Genomic DNA, 14,816 nt, shown 5'->3' with positions numbered 1-14,816 from the left:
AGGTTGCTGTGAGCTGTGTGACGCCATAGCACTCTACTGAGGGCGATAAAGTGAGACTCTGTCTCTAAAAATAAATAAATAAGAAAATATGTTCCTGGATAGAAAGCGAACAGCTCATAGAAGGCTATATGACAACTAAGCAACACATTTTGGATGGTCAGCACTCTTAGAAACATCCACATTCCTCAGAATTCTGTCTTCCCTTTTCTATTTTCATTTAGTCTCTAAACTTCTATGGCATTAATTTAATCACATAATTTTAAAGTATCCCCTAAGGCACTAACTTCCAAAACTCTCAAACCTATCCTTTTCCTCCCTATTCTCACTGCCATTATCTTAGTTTAATCCTTATTTCTCACATGCTACAACCTCTTCTAACTGATCTCCCAATGTGCATCCTTACCCTTTTCCAATCTTTTCTTAACATGTCAGCTGCAGTGACGTCTCTCAAACTCAAACCCAACGCGATCATATCTCTTCCCAGCTTAATTTCTCCGAGGGTTCTTTGTCACCTAGCCCCTTAGCTACTTCATTTTTCATTGCATTTATCACCTCCTGACATACTAATATTATTGTTTGGTCACTGCCTCCACTCCAGCTAGAATATAAGTTCCATAACAAGAGAGTTTTTGTTCATTGCTGTGTGTTACATGCATGAATAAGTGCATAAATAAATGGACCAATGACCAATAGGCCGAAGGCCTCCATAACCTGCCACTGTCCTCTTTTCTTTCCTCCCAGCTCTACTAATACTGAATTGCCTAGTTACCTAAATACAATATGCACTTTCATGCTCCCTTGCTTTGCCATATGCCATTCCTTCTGCCTGGAATATAAACTCTTCTCACCATCCAATCAACCTACCAAACTATCATCCACATTTTAAAACCTTCTCCAGGTTCTTCCCCTGACCCCCTAGATACAAAGTATACCCACTCCTCCTTTCCTTTGTGCTGCATCTGTACCTGTAACTACAATGGCTCTAATCAAACTGAACTAGAATGTGTCTCTCCCTTCCTAGACTGTGAATTCACTAAGGACTATTTATTCATCCCTACCTACCCCCAGTGTCTAGGACAGCATCTGTCATAAATCAACCACTCTAATGTTAAATAAATTAACATATGTGTGACTATTCTGCAAGAGAAATGAAAGATGGAGTTTCAAGAAGCCACTACTCTGGAAAGCAAAAGCGGGAGGATTACTTGAGCTCAGGAGTTCAAGACCAGCCTGAGCAAGAGGGAGACTCTATCTCCACTAAAAATAAAAAAATTACCAGGGTCGTGGCAAGTGCCTATAGTCCCAGCTACTCAGGAGGGTCAGGCAGGAAGATTACCTGAGTCCAAGTGTTTGAGATTGCTGTGAGCTATGATAACACCACTGTACTCTACCTGGGGTGACAAAGCAAGACTCTGTTTCCAAAAAAAAAAAAACAAAGTCCCACTGTAAGTCCATGATGAATTTAAGTATAACCAGCCATAAGATTAAAAACAATTGCAACCAAGGCCATCATCCAAGGTAATAAAACCAAGGGAGTAACATACAAATCACCAAATGATTCCAAAATGATTGACATACAGTCATACTCATACTTTGATATCTGCTCTGGTTCTTTTAACTTTTTTTCTTTGAAACAGAGTCTCACTTTGTTATCTAGGGAGAGTGCCATGGTGTCAAAGCTCACAGAAAACTTAAACTCTTGGTTTCAAGAGACCCTCTTGCCTCAGCCTCACAAGTAGCTGGGACTATAGTACCTGCCACAATGCCCAGTCTCTGGTTCTTCGTGCTCCATCGTTTGCCTTCCCTTTATGCTCAGTTCTTTGGCTGGCAACCTGAGGCCCAGCTAGGCCACAGGAGGTAGCAAAAAGACCTGAATTCTCCATGAATAATCTATCAAGTAGATCATTCTATAAGAAGCTTTTGATAAATCATCTAATACAGTTTTTGTGTTCCCTCATACTTCAACTAAATTTCAAAATACTTGTACAGAACTAGATTTTACTACTAATCATCTAAGCCAGAACCAAAGACCACAGCTTCCCACCAGCTGTAACCTATGTCATAAATGATTACAGTTGTGCCGGACCTATTGATGCCCTCAATCCTTAAAACAGTCATACAGGGCACTGCAGCCATGGGAAGCCTCAGTGTGTCTTACAAACATGACTCTTTTTCCCTTGGAATGATGGAGACTAGGACCACTAACTCCAACAAACGGAAAATCTGCTCTCCCTACTTAGTTCTAAGAATATGAATCTGCACATAAATGTATAATCACACACAGATGCTTACAAGTGAGTAGACATAAAGACAGTATATGAAGCCATTTAGAAAAGTTTAAAAGTTTGAAACCCAATGACAACTATTATAACATTAAGTGAAGCCAAGAGTCCAAGACATGATCCTTGATTCCTCTCCCACCCCCAACCATTCAGTAACCAATTTCTGGAAAATTTGCCTCCTAATATTTTCTCAAATATGTTACCTACTCCCATTATGCTTTAGTTCCGAATTCCAGCATTTTTCTCTTAATTAGTCTCTCTTTAGACACAATTAAAACTACCAACTACCAATTGTTCAGAGGTTAAAGAATAGGCACTGTACTAAGTACTTGATGGTTTAACTCTGTATTTTTCAATTCTTACTGCAAAACCACGAAGTAGGAATTAATTATTGTCCTCATTTTTACAAATGAGGAGCCTGAAGCTCTGAAAGAGGTTAAGTGACTTGCCCGAGGTCATACAGCCAAAATTGTGTAGCAGAAATTCAAACCCAGGTCTATATTCCCAATCATTATATTACTAAAGTGTTCAGCCTTCTTCTATTTGGTCCCAGTGTGACCTTCCTAAAAGGTAAATCTAATTACATTTCCACCCACATAAAGTCCTGTAAACAAGATTCACCTCTCTAGCCTTCCTCCTATCTTCTGACCTTGTTCTGCCACATTTAACTCCCAGTAGTTTCCTCATCTGTCTCTTGCTTCTTTACCTGTGAACATACTATTTGCCTGCCAAGAACACTTCTCCCTTTAGACGGACTATCATAATACACACTTTAAGATTTACTCAGATAACTCTTACTCAGGGAAGCCTTCACCCTCACAAACATACACCCCAAACTGGGAAATGACCATGTGCTACAGTTAGCAGCTACATTTCTTATCACATTATATAATATGATAAGATTTTTATTTGTTTTGTTGTTTATTGTTTGTTTTATTATTTTTGTTGTTTACTATTAATTTTGTTGTTTACTTTACCAGATAAAGTAGATTATTAGTAAACACTGTATTTTTAAATCTCTGTACTGCTATACAGTGTGTATGTTGTAGGGTAAGGACTCACATACATTGAATTAACAACTTAATTCATCAGAAGCAGTATAGCTTAAGAATTTGGACCCGAAGTCAATTTGATGTGCTTTCAAATTCTAACCTGCCATACTGCATACCTGTTAAGCCTGCAGCAGACTCCTCAGTTTGCTTTGGTGTTGTTAATTTCTTCATCTGTAAATGGGAGAAAACTAGACCTACCCCATAGCTTGGAGAGGAATAAAAAATAAAGGATTTAGCATAATCTTTGGCACATTGTAAGGTGACTCATTCAACAGTAGCAACATCTCTTTTCACTCTCAGTTTATTCACGCTGATAAAGGTATATCTCAGAAAACAGCTTCCTCCAGTTCATCAGAGATTTAAGATGTGCTCAAAAAGTTGGAAGGCAAAATCTCTTACATCCCTCATACACAGACTCTTGTCTTTTACTTCTGGTAACACGGGGCAGTAGCTTTTCCACCCACACCCTAAATCACTAACTAATGTTTGTGGTTTACAGCTTCTTACTCAGTGGTTTCCTCCTCCCTCAAAGTTAAGAACCATGCCCCTAAGCAAACAGAAACTACCCCACAGAAACCAATCAGCACCTTTTCCCAGGGCACCAACTGTTCCCCCCACACCAGGCTTTCACGAATCAGAGAACCCTGTAATTATCTAGTACAAACATAAATCTCTTTGGAGGAGCACATAAGAACCCTGCTACCCACCCAAGCCCCCAAAGTATTCCTTCAAGATAGAGAATAAATGTTTGGCACTAAAAATCCCAGAAGAATCCCTTTAGAGCCTTTACCAGCAAGAGTTTTTCAGATCTGTTACCTTCAAACAGTGACCAAAATCCACCATCCCATCCTCCTCGCTTCCTAAGAGAGTCCAGGGTCTCCCTCACCCTTCTCTTGAAAGAGAGGTGGGTCCCTAACTTTCAGGAACCGAGTGCCTTCCACGCATCCACATCATCTCCTTTCCCACCTCGCCTGTGCCTTCCAGCCGCACAGGCCTTGCCTGGTCCTTTGCCACCAGTTCCTTCCACAGACCGCTACTCACCGTTTCTTGGGGATGATGCCGGACTCCTGAGCGGCGGGTGTGGCCGTGGGCGCCGCCATGGCCGCCGACGCGGCTCTCCGCGCTTTACACTCATTGGTACTCAGAGCTTCCCGGGGCCGGCCCAACAGATGGCCCGAGAGAACCCGCAGCCTCCGCCCGGCGCGGTCCGGGTCCTGGTCCCGGTCAGCTGCAGAGCCGGAGCTCGCGCCCGCGATCGTCCCGCCCGCTGCAGCCGCCGCCTCCGCCATGGCTTCCGTCTTGTGCCGCCGCCCGGGACCGCTGGGCGCGGGTGAAATGTCACTCCGAGCGGCGCCCGGCGCGACCATTCGCTGCGGCGCATCCCAGCAGCCACCGCGGCGACTGGGCGGTGGGTGCCATGCGCCCGGAACTGTACATTCTCGGCCCCCGCCCACCGCGCGCGCCCCCTCGGTTCTCGCCTCCGGCTGCGTGCACCTGCCAACCAGGAGCTGACGTGGAGCTGACCGGTCCACGCGGGACTGGCTGGACCAGAAGCCAAACCACAAGCGCCCCGGAGTTAGCCTAGAACCCTGCGTGGTGTCTTTAGGTGTGGCCTAGGCTTCTGGAGGCTCTTTCGGGGGCAGATGCCTCGGAGCAGAAGGAGTGGGCGGTGCTACTGGACCTGAAAACCCACCCAGCACCGTCCGTTCCCTGAAAGAGGCTATAGTGTTCCACCAAGTGCCCTCCCTCCCAGCGGAGTCAACCAGAGTAACTGAAAACTGACTCTCATTGCCCCTAGCATTTAGAGCAAATAGCTCTATCATTTTCTCATCCTCGTGCCTGGCACTGTACTTCATGCTGAACCACAAGTAAGTATTCTCCATTTTACAGACGAAAAATTGGAGATGATTTAACTTGCCCAAGCGCAGGCAGAGTAAATACTAAAATTAAGTTGCAGCTTAGTTCTTTTTCCATTCATTACTGGGTCCTACACCCTTCCTAACCCTAAGGGAGGCAGTTTTTTTTATTGCTACAGGTAGCAATTACCCAACAACTGTTCTTAAGACTTCTCACTTACTTACAAATTGACTTCATTTCTGGAGGGTGGTACTTGGTGAAATCAGAGGAACTCATAGGACAGTGCTCCACAGCAGTTTTCAGCCTGTGTCTTGCATAAAATGAGCATAAATAAAAACTCCCACGTACACTGCCCGTTGCCATTCTCCATCCTCTCGCTACTTTCACACATTATGTCTTTCTAACAAAAAGAAAATACAGTAGAACCTCCATAGGTGACTAACTCCCTACATTGATCACCTCCTTAAATCTTCATAAACCAGACATGCACCACATGTACCTCACAGTACAGTGGGCCTGGTTCCTTACATTGACCACGTCATCACAGTAGAAGGCCAGATCCCTAGGACTAGAGATTGACCCCTTTAGGGTGTCTTGCCAGTTTACGTAGTGTCACAAAACATGTATTTTATGGCCTTTACAGGTCTTACATCCTTTGAATTTCATTTACAAGGAAATGCCAAGCCACATTTTCAATTGCTTTTTTCAGCAATCCAAATATCTAGCAGTAAAGAAGTGGTTAAATAAATTACATCAATAGGATAAAGTATTTTTGCAGCTATTAATTTAATTTAAACATGGGACATTCTTATGAATTTGTTAAATGTAAAAAATAGCCATAGTCTAAACATTTTATACATTATCTCTATACTCAGTCTTTGCAAAAACATAATGACACAGGTTTTATTATCCTTATTTTATAAATAAAGGTTTAAGGGGAGCAAGAGAGTTCCTTGAAATAGCTATATGTTATCTCAAATGCTGCATAATCCATGTTATTATCTTTATTCCACCATTAGGGTTTTGAAGACGTTAACGCTGTATGTTAAAACTTACTTATATGGACTTCGGGGTTTTTTGAGGGTTTTTTCTTTTTCAAATTCTAAATCTGAAACTTCCTAGAACAAATTTTCACTTTAGTTAAAAACTACAGTCCTAGTTTCTAATGCTTATGGATTGAATTCTAGGAAGAATTTCAGAAATTGCTACCATAGTTATCAGGACTTCATTCATGGAGTACAAAAACATCAAGAATATGAGAGACACATATAGCACTCTCCTAAGTATTTGTAACTGAGAAAGAGAATCTTTAGTTGGTCTTGTATAATTAAATATCAAAACCTGCAAGCTACTAATTTGTGACTTTTACATAGAGTGGCCTTGTTTTGTTTCATACCCTCACAACAAACAAAATCTGTTTCTGGTCAGTATTTTCAGGATCCAGTTGATGACAAGAAATGTGGTTATATGTTCCTGCCTGTTTGATAATGGAAGAGAGAGATCCTAGCTCCCTTCCCTTTACTTGACTTCATTAGCTATTAGAGGAGTTAGTCTTATTTTGAAAATTTAAAACTCACTGTGCCTTCCAATGTCATTTACATACTCTTACTGGTCTCTTTGTCTTGGCTTTCCACACTCATATCCACTGATCTGATAAAACAATGTCTAGAAGCGATGAAGGTGGCTCAATCCAAGAATTAATGAGCCAAGAATGTTCCTCCATGCTGTCCGCTCAATTTATCTAATAATTATTTCCATTCTCTCATGTTTTAACCCCCTTTATCTTTAGGATTCAATCTCAGATGCCACTGGTTGAATTGTACCTATCAGTTATTGAGTTGAAATTCCCACAGACTTTGATACAGACTTTAATTTTGCAAGAGTATTTTTTTTTTTTTTTTGAGACAGCCTCAAACTGTCGCCCTGGGTAGAGTGCCGTAGCATCACCGCTCACAGCAACCTTCAACTCCTGGGCTCAAGGGAGTCTCCTGCCTCCGCCTCCCAAGTAGCTGGGACTACAGGCGCCCACCACAACACCCGGCTATTTTTTGGTTGCAGCCGTCGTTGTTGTTTGGCGGGCCCAGGCTGGATTTGAACCTGCCAGCTCAGGTGTATGTGGCTGGCACCTTAGCCGCTTGAGCCACAGGCGCCAAGCCAAGGGTATTTCTTTTTTTTTTTTTAGAGACAGAGTCTCACTTTATCACCCTTGGTAGTCTTGATTCTCTCTGTGCTTCCTTGGCTGGGACAGAAACTGAATTCATTTTACCCTTCCCTTTTGTGCTTCCCTGTCATCCACCAGTGGCACCATTGTCCCCTAGTTTCATCAACTTCGGTATTATTTTTACCCTCTTTCTCTTTTGTCTCTTATATTTACTGTATCAACAGTATATTATCCTCTGTGTCTCTTAAATCTATTGTTTCCCTGAGAATTCATGTACACCTTTATTTATTAGTTAGCTTTTCATTTGAATATGTCTGTTTCTCCCAACAGACTATAAATGCCATGAAGGCAGAGTTCATATACTACATAAGAATCTGAGACTCATACGTAATTTATAAGTGACTTATAAATTTGAATTTGAGGGAAGAGAATGGAGCCACAGTCCTCAAAGGAAGTACTTCCCCTTTTTCACCCAGTTGAAAATGCCGTGCAAAGTGATTACATAGAAAAGCACTTTCCACGATGATGGAAGTGTTCTATGTCTGTACTTTCTAATACAGTCACTATGAGCCACAGGTGACTATAAGCACTGGGATGTAACTAGAATGGCTGAGAAACTAAATTCTTAAATTATATTTTTAATTAAATGAGAACAGGTGGTTCATGGTTCATATTAAATAGCACAGTTACAGAGTTCATAAGTTATTCATATTTGGAGATGCCAACTCTACCTACTTCCTTTCCCTCACTACTGGTATAACCCTACATTGGGGTATGGAGAAGAAAAATATGCATGGAGAAATATTTATCCCTTACATACTGATCTAGGACTGTAAACGTATTTTACAAAAAAATCCTATAAATGATTAGGTGTGGTCAAAATAATACAATTTTCAGTTCATTATGGATTCCATAGCCTTTTACAAGCCACCTTGCAGATCTGACCATCAGAAGTAAAGTTCCTTTTTGCATATTGTGCTATTCAAAGAGAAGTCTTGTCCCAGCTGCTCGGGAGGCTGAGGCAAGAGAATCGCATAAGCCCAAGAGTTAAAGGTTGCTGTGAGACGCTACGGCACTCTACCTGAGGGCGGTACAGTGAGACTCTGTTACAAAAAAAAAAAAAAAGTCTTGGTAAGAGAAGTATTGCCATAAAGGTTCCAGCCCCAATGAATTTACCTCCTGATGAGCCACCTTCCTAGCACAGGCTCTATGAAAAAATTAAAACATCCCAAGAATTATTTGACTAATAAAAAAACTATCTAATGCTTCTGAGAAAATTCAGACAATGAGGAGAGCTTGATTAGCATGCTAGATCTGCAGATCTTAAGAGATTTTTCAGCATTAACTATCCAGTCCAGTTCTAGAATCTCTGAGCCCAACTTTTGTTTAACTACTACTTCTAACAATTGTGCAGTATTCTTCCCAGGGAAAGTGATTGGCTGTCTCTCATGAAATGAGGAAAGGGACAGGTGGAGCAAATGACTGAGTGCCTTAAGGAGAAAAACTCTTCATGTCTGACAGTTCAGCAACTTTATTTCTTGACGCTTCTCACACCCTTTCCAGATGTTATTTGGACAGCATTTAAACGCCAGCTAGCACATATGCTTACAATCATGTAAAATTCATAGATTTCTTGCCAAAATACTATATAAGCCTCAGTGTCCTCAGATTATTTTTGGAGTGAGTTGAGTCTGTTAATTTTTGCCTGACTCCCCAAAGAGCTCTTTCTAACACTGCCAGCATACTTACGATGTAAATGTAGTTAACTACCTTCTTGTCCAAATTGAGGTACGAACATGCTTCTTGCCAACTCTTAGAAGGCAAATTTATAAATTATGTGCCAGTAGAAAAACTGCTGGTTATATATATTTCAAATATGTGTTCAGTAATGAAAACATATAGGCAGTAAAAGCATTTGTTGAGGGACTGTTATGTACCTAATTCGCTACTAGGTGCCATGAAATGCAAAAGTATTCAAGCAATTGGCTCATCTACAATCATGTAGATTATTGTTAGGAGTCAGGATATAAGTTGGGGGGCAGGGAAACCAAGTGATATTACTAGTTGAAATAATGATTACATGAAATAAGGTTACGTGAGAGTAATGTTAGTGAAAGGTTTCCTGTCACCTCTGTAAAAGAGAAGAACCTGGCTTGGTGCCCATTGCTCAGTGGTAAGGACGCTGGCCACATACCCCAAGGCAGATGGGTTTGAACCCAGCCGGGGCCTGCTAAACAACAATGACAACTGCAACAAAAAAATAGCCGGGTGTTGTGGCGGGCGCCTGTAGTCCCAGGTTCTGGGGAGGCTGAGGCAAGAGAATCCCTTAAGCCTAAGAGTTTGAGGTTGCTGTGAGCTGTGATGCCATAGCACTCTACTGAGGACAGCACAGTGAGACTCTGCCTCAAAATATAAAAAAATAAAAAAGAAGAACTCAAGCACAGTACTTTATAATTTATTTTGTGCTGCCTTAGAGGAACAGATGTTTCACATGAAGCCTGGTCTGTTGAGATTCTTGTATTCCCACAAAAATCAAAACCTCCATGAATATCACTCTCAAGAGGGCTATCTCAACAAACCTATTCTTTCTGAGTTCTGGAACACATGGCTTTTGATAGCCTGGATCTCAGTAGAGAACACATCATCTGCACAGAAACAAGCAATGAGGGCGGCACCTGTGGCTCAAGAGTAGGGCCCCAGTCCCATATGCCACAGGTGGCGGGTTCAAACCTAGCCCCGGCCAAAAAAAAAAAAAAGAAACAAGCAATAAACCCAAGCTATATAGAATTTTAAGTGCAGTGCCATTATTTCCAATTATGGTGTCTCTGCTAACTTCAGGCAAAAAACAACCACCAAAAAAAACGTCTAGTAGGATAGAGTAATTCCTGGAAACATGCACCAAATTTCTTTACTACATCAATTGTCATTACAAAGTTTTATAGCTGCTGAGTGATCGCTAAACTTAAGAATTCTTGCAATTTTATGACTTTTTATGTGAAATATAACAGAAAAGTGAACCAAAGCAAATTATCACAAATCAAGCACTCGTCTAACTACCATCTACGTTGAGAAATACAACATTGCCAGAATTCAGAAGCCCCTCTTAGACCCTCTCCCAGTCACTTCACCCTCTCTGCCCACCAAAGGTACCAGCATTCTTAGTTTTATGATAAGCATTTCCTGGTCTTTCTTTATGATTTTGCCAACTAAGCATGCATCCTTACTTGTTTCTTTTGTTTGTTTGTTTGTCTTACATTTATATAAATGGAAGCTTATAATATGCCCTGGTTTCTTTCATTCAATATCATCTTTATGAAATTCAATCATTGTTGCATGTAGTTATTGTGCATTGATTTTCTTTACTGTATAGTATTCTATTGAATGCATATACCAGAATTTATTCTACAATTAATGGAAATGGTATTTCCAGTTTGATACTAGTATGGGTAAGGTTACAGTGAACATTCTTGTATATGTCTCCAGGTGGACATGCATATGAATGTCCATTGAGTGCTCATCTAAGGGTGGAATTGCTAGGTTATAAAGTATGCATATTTTTAACTTTAATAGATAATGAAATGCCAGTCTGTTTTTCAAAGGGATTTTATAGCATCTACTATCCCAGCAGTATATCAAAAGTTCCCATTTGCTTTAATATGTATTACTATCAGTATGGTAAGTTTTAGCTCTCTGATGGATGTGTACTTATTGTGGTTTTTTCTTTTTTTTTTTTGAGACAGAGTGTCAAGCTGTTGCCCTGGGTAGGGTGCTGTGGCATCACAGCTCACAGCAACCTCCAACTCTTGGGCTCAAGTGATTCTCCTGCCTACACCTCCCAAGTAGCTGGGACTACGGGCACCCGCCACAATGCCCGTCTATTTTTTTTTGGTTGCAGCCATCATTGTTGTTTGGTGGATCCAGGCTGGATTCGAACCCACCAGCTCAGGTGTATGTGGCTGGCACCTTAGCCACTTGAGCCACAGGTGCCAAGCCACTTACTATGGTTTTAATTTGCAATTCCCTGTTTACTAATGAAGTCAAGTGCCTTTCTGTATATTTGTTGGATTTTATCATTTGTGGGATTATTGTTCTAGGCTTTTACTCATTTTTTCATTGGATTATCTGTCGTTAACTTATTGATTTATAATGATTGTTATGTATTTCAGATATGAACCTTTATTGGATAGATGTATTGCAAATTTCTAATGTTATTATGTGGTTTGCCTTTTTATTCACCTAGCAGTGTTGTTTGATGAGCAAAAGGCCTAAATTTTAATGTGGTCAGACTTATCAATCTTTTCCTTTATTTGATAGTTTTATGTTCTGTTTAAGACATCTTTACCTGCTTGAGGTAATGGAGGTAGTTCTCCTGTATTACTGTCTAGAAACCTTATTGTTTTGCCTCTCACATTTATTTACACTGTTTTCCTGGAATTAATTTTTTTTTTTTAGAGACAAAGTCTCACTCTGTCACCCTGGGTAAAGTGGTGTGGTGTCACAGCTCACAGCAACCTCCAGCTCTTGGGCTTAGGCGGTTCTCTTGCCTCCGCCTCCCAAGTAGCTGGGACTACAGGCTCCCGCCACAACACCCAGCTATTTTTTTGTTGCAGTTTGGCCCAGGCCCAGTTCAAACCTGCCACCCTCAGTGTATGGGGCTGGTGCCCTACTCACTGAGCCACAGGCGCCACCCTGGGATTAATTTTTGTATATATTGTAAAGTAGAGATGAGGCTTCCTTTTTTTTCCCCACCTGGAGATCCAATTATCTTGGCACCACTCATTGAAAAAATCTTGTTCTATATTGCTACCTTTGTCATAAATCAAGTGTCCATACAAGCAAGGTCTAATCTTGGGCTCTCTATTCTGCTCCATCTACCTACCTGATGCTGGTATCACACTGTCTTAACTATTATGTATGCTTTGAGATCTTCTACATACAATTGCATCATTTTGAATAATGACAGTTGATTGCTTCCATTTTAATCCTTATACCTTGTATTTCTTTTTCTTTCCTATCCAACTGGCTAGGACCTTTAGTACAATGTTGAATAGAAGTTGAAGTAACGGCATCCTTTTCTTATTCCTGATCTCAAAGGGAACTCTCTCAACAGTTCACTATTGTTTGAAGAAGGGTCCTCATGGTGGTTGTTGTTTTTTTTAATTGACTTATTATTATATTAAGGAACTCCCCTTCTGATCCTAGTTTGCTGGGAGTTTTTATCATGAGTAGATATTGAATTCTATCAAATGTTTTTTCTGCATCTGTTGAGATAATCATATGATTATTTTCTTTCATTCTGTTAGTATGTTTAATAATAGGATGGGTTTTCTTTAAACCAACCTTGCAATACTAGCGTAAACCCAAACTGGTCATGATACATTGACCATTTTCTATATTACTCAATATAGTATATTAAAATTTTGTTTAGAATTTTATATCTATGTTTATAAGATAGCTCTGTAATTTTCCTTTCTCTAATATTTGTGTCAGGTTTTGCTGACCTCATGAAACAAGCTAGGAATACTTTGTTTTCAAGTCTGAAGAAGAGTTTATATAAAATTGATCATTATTTCTTCCTTAAATGTTTGGCAGAATCTGAAGAAACAATTTGAAGCTAGAGTTTTCTTTATGGAAAAGTTTTTATTTATGGATTAAGTAATGTAATGCTATTTCAGACTTTCTAGTTATAATTGTTTCAGTTATTGACAGTATTTTTCCAGCAAGTTGTCTAACTTGTTTACATTTCGAACATATGGGTACAAAGTTTTTCACTGTATCTTTTATTATCATTTAATATCTATTGGGGCTGTAGTAATGTTTCACTTTACATTCCTAACACTGGTTATTTTGCTCACTCTCTCTTCTTAAAATCAGTTTGTTAGGCATTTATCAGTTTTTAAAAACCAACTTTTGACCAGGAAAAAAAATTTGCCAAATCTAACTTGCCAAATTTGACAAATCTAACACATAGCTTCAAAATATAGAAAGTAAATGTTAGCAGAACTATAAGAAAAAATAGATAAATCTATAATTATAGTAGAATATTTAAATATACTTTAATAGGTGATAAATAGACAGAATGTCTATTTTGTCTGGTCAGTGGTAGAACCAATATTTAAACCCAGGTCTGTCTAATATTGAAGCCAGTGCTTCTAGCCATTATAACAAATATATTAGTAATTCAATTAAATGGGCTAAATGACCCAAATGATCCTATTATATGTATGCTTTCTACTTCATTAATTTCTTTTCATATTGCCTGTCATTTCCTGTCTTCTACTTTTTTTTGTTTTGCTTTTTTCTGATTTTTTGAAGTAAATGCTTTCTTAGCTCATTGATTTCTCAGTCTTTTTTGTGTGTTTGTTCTCGCATTTATGTGTTTCGGCATATAAATTTCTAAGCAATTAACTTTATTCCTTTAAGTTTTGATAACAGTATGCTCTTTACTTCTAAGTAGTTCCATTTTATATTTGTGAAGAATAACTATGCTCTCTTATTAAGGAGTACAGTGTTCCCTGTAATGCCTGTTGGGTCAAATTTACTGACTGTGTATAATCTGCTATCTTGTGCCCTCAATGAATCCCCAACAATAAAAAAAAAAAGAGAAATTTACTCATTATGTTGTTCACATCTTTTATATCCTGTCATTTTGTCTGTCAGTTGGTAAAGCATATTGAAAGGAAACATTCTACTATAATTATGGATTTATCTATTTTTCCTATAGTTCTGCTAACATTTACTTTCTATATTTGAAGCTATGTGTTAGATTTGTCAAAGTTATTATTTTTCCTGGAAAATGGAATATTTTGCAGAAAAAAATAATGATTTTTTTGATAATATTTTCCAGGGGGAAAAAATCATGATTTTTTTTAGGGGACAGATTTTCACTTCCTTGCCTGGAAGTGCTACGGCGTCATAGCTCATAGCAATTTTAAACTCTTGGGCTCAAGCAATCCTCTTGCCTCAGCCTCCTTGAGTAGCTGAGACTACAGGTGTGCACCAAAATGCCTAGCTATTTTTTTAGAGACAGAGTCTCACTCTTGCTCCAACTCATGACCTCAAGCAGTCCATCTGCCTGACTTCCCCGAGTGCCAGGCCTATGATAATGATTTTAGTTTTAAAGTTTAACTACACCAGCTGTGTGTGTATGTGTGTGAAAGAGAGTCCATCCTATAATTTCTTATCTTTTATATCCATATATTTTAGATATGGATATAAAAGATAAAACATTTGTCAACAACGTTTAGTTGTTTTCTTTTAAGCAGTCTGAGCATACAATTTTGGGTCCTTTAGCCCATTTTAATTGATTTACTAGTATATTTGGTATAATGACTAGGAGACAGACCTGGGTTTGAATATTGGTTCTACCATTGACCAGATATGTTGATTTGAGCTTGTCACATTAATATATCTGAGCTTTAGTACCCAGCGGCATGAAAAGATTAATGAGCAAAATGTAATAAA

The 14,816-nt window shown here is 39.4% G+C and overlaps 1 protein-coding gene and 1 long non-coding RNA gene across 2 annotated transcripts in view; one reads left to right on the top strand and one right to left on the bottom strand.

Annotated features, from left to right (window-relative positions):
- AGPS (alkylglycerone phosphate synthase) overlaps positions 1 to 4,932 on the bottom strand; it is a 145,347-nt gene extending 140,415 nt beyond the window's left edge. The window contains exon 1 of the mRNA XM_053597450.1: positions 4,376 to 4,932. Coding sequence (XP_053453425.1) covers positions 4,376 to 4,701 — 326 coding nt within the window. The 5' untranslated portion in view covers positions 4,702 to 4,932. The remainder of the gene's footprint in view (positions 1 to 4,375) is intronic.
- A 152-nt stretch (positions 4,933 to 5,084) lies between these two features.
- Positions 5,085 to 14,816, top strand: part of LOC128590195 (uncharacterized) — a 119,983-nt gene continuing 110,251 nt past the window's right edge. The window contains exon 1 of the long non-coding RNA XR_008381239.1: positions 5,085 to 5,202. This is a non-coding gene — a long non-coding RNA (uncharacterized LOC128590195). The remainder of the gene's footprint in view (positions 5,203 to 14,816) is intronic.

The sequence above is a fragment of the Nycticebus coucang genome, chromosome 7 (genome assembly GCF_027406575.1).
Source record: "Nycticebus coucang isolate mNycCou1 chromosome 7, mNycCou1.pri, whole genome shotgun sequence".
Taxonomy (NCBI): domain Eukaryota; kingdom Metazoa; phylum Chordata; class Mammalia; order Primates; family Lorisidae; genus Nycticebus; species Nycticebus coucang.
Note: the sequence above shows the minus strand (reverse complement) of the source record. Positions and strands in the feature narration are given on the sequence as shown.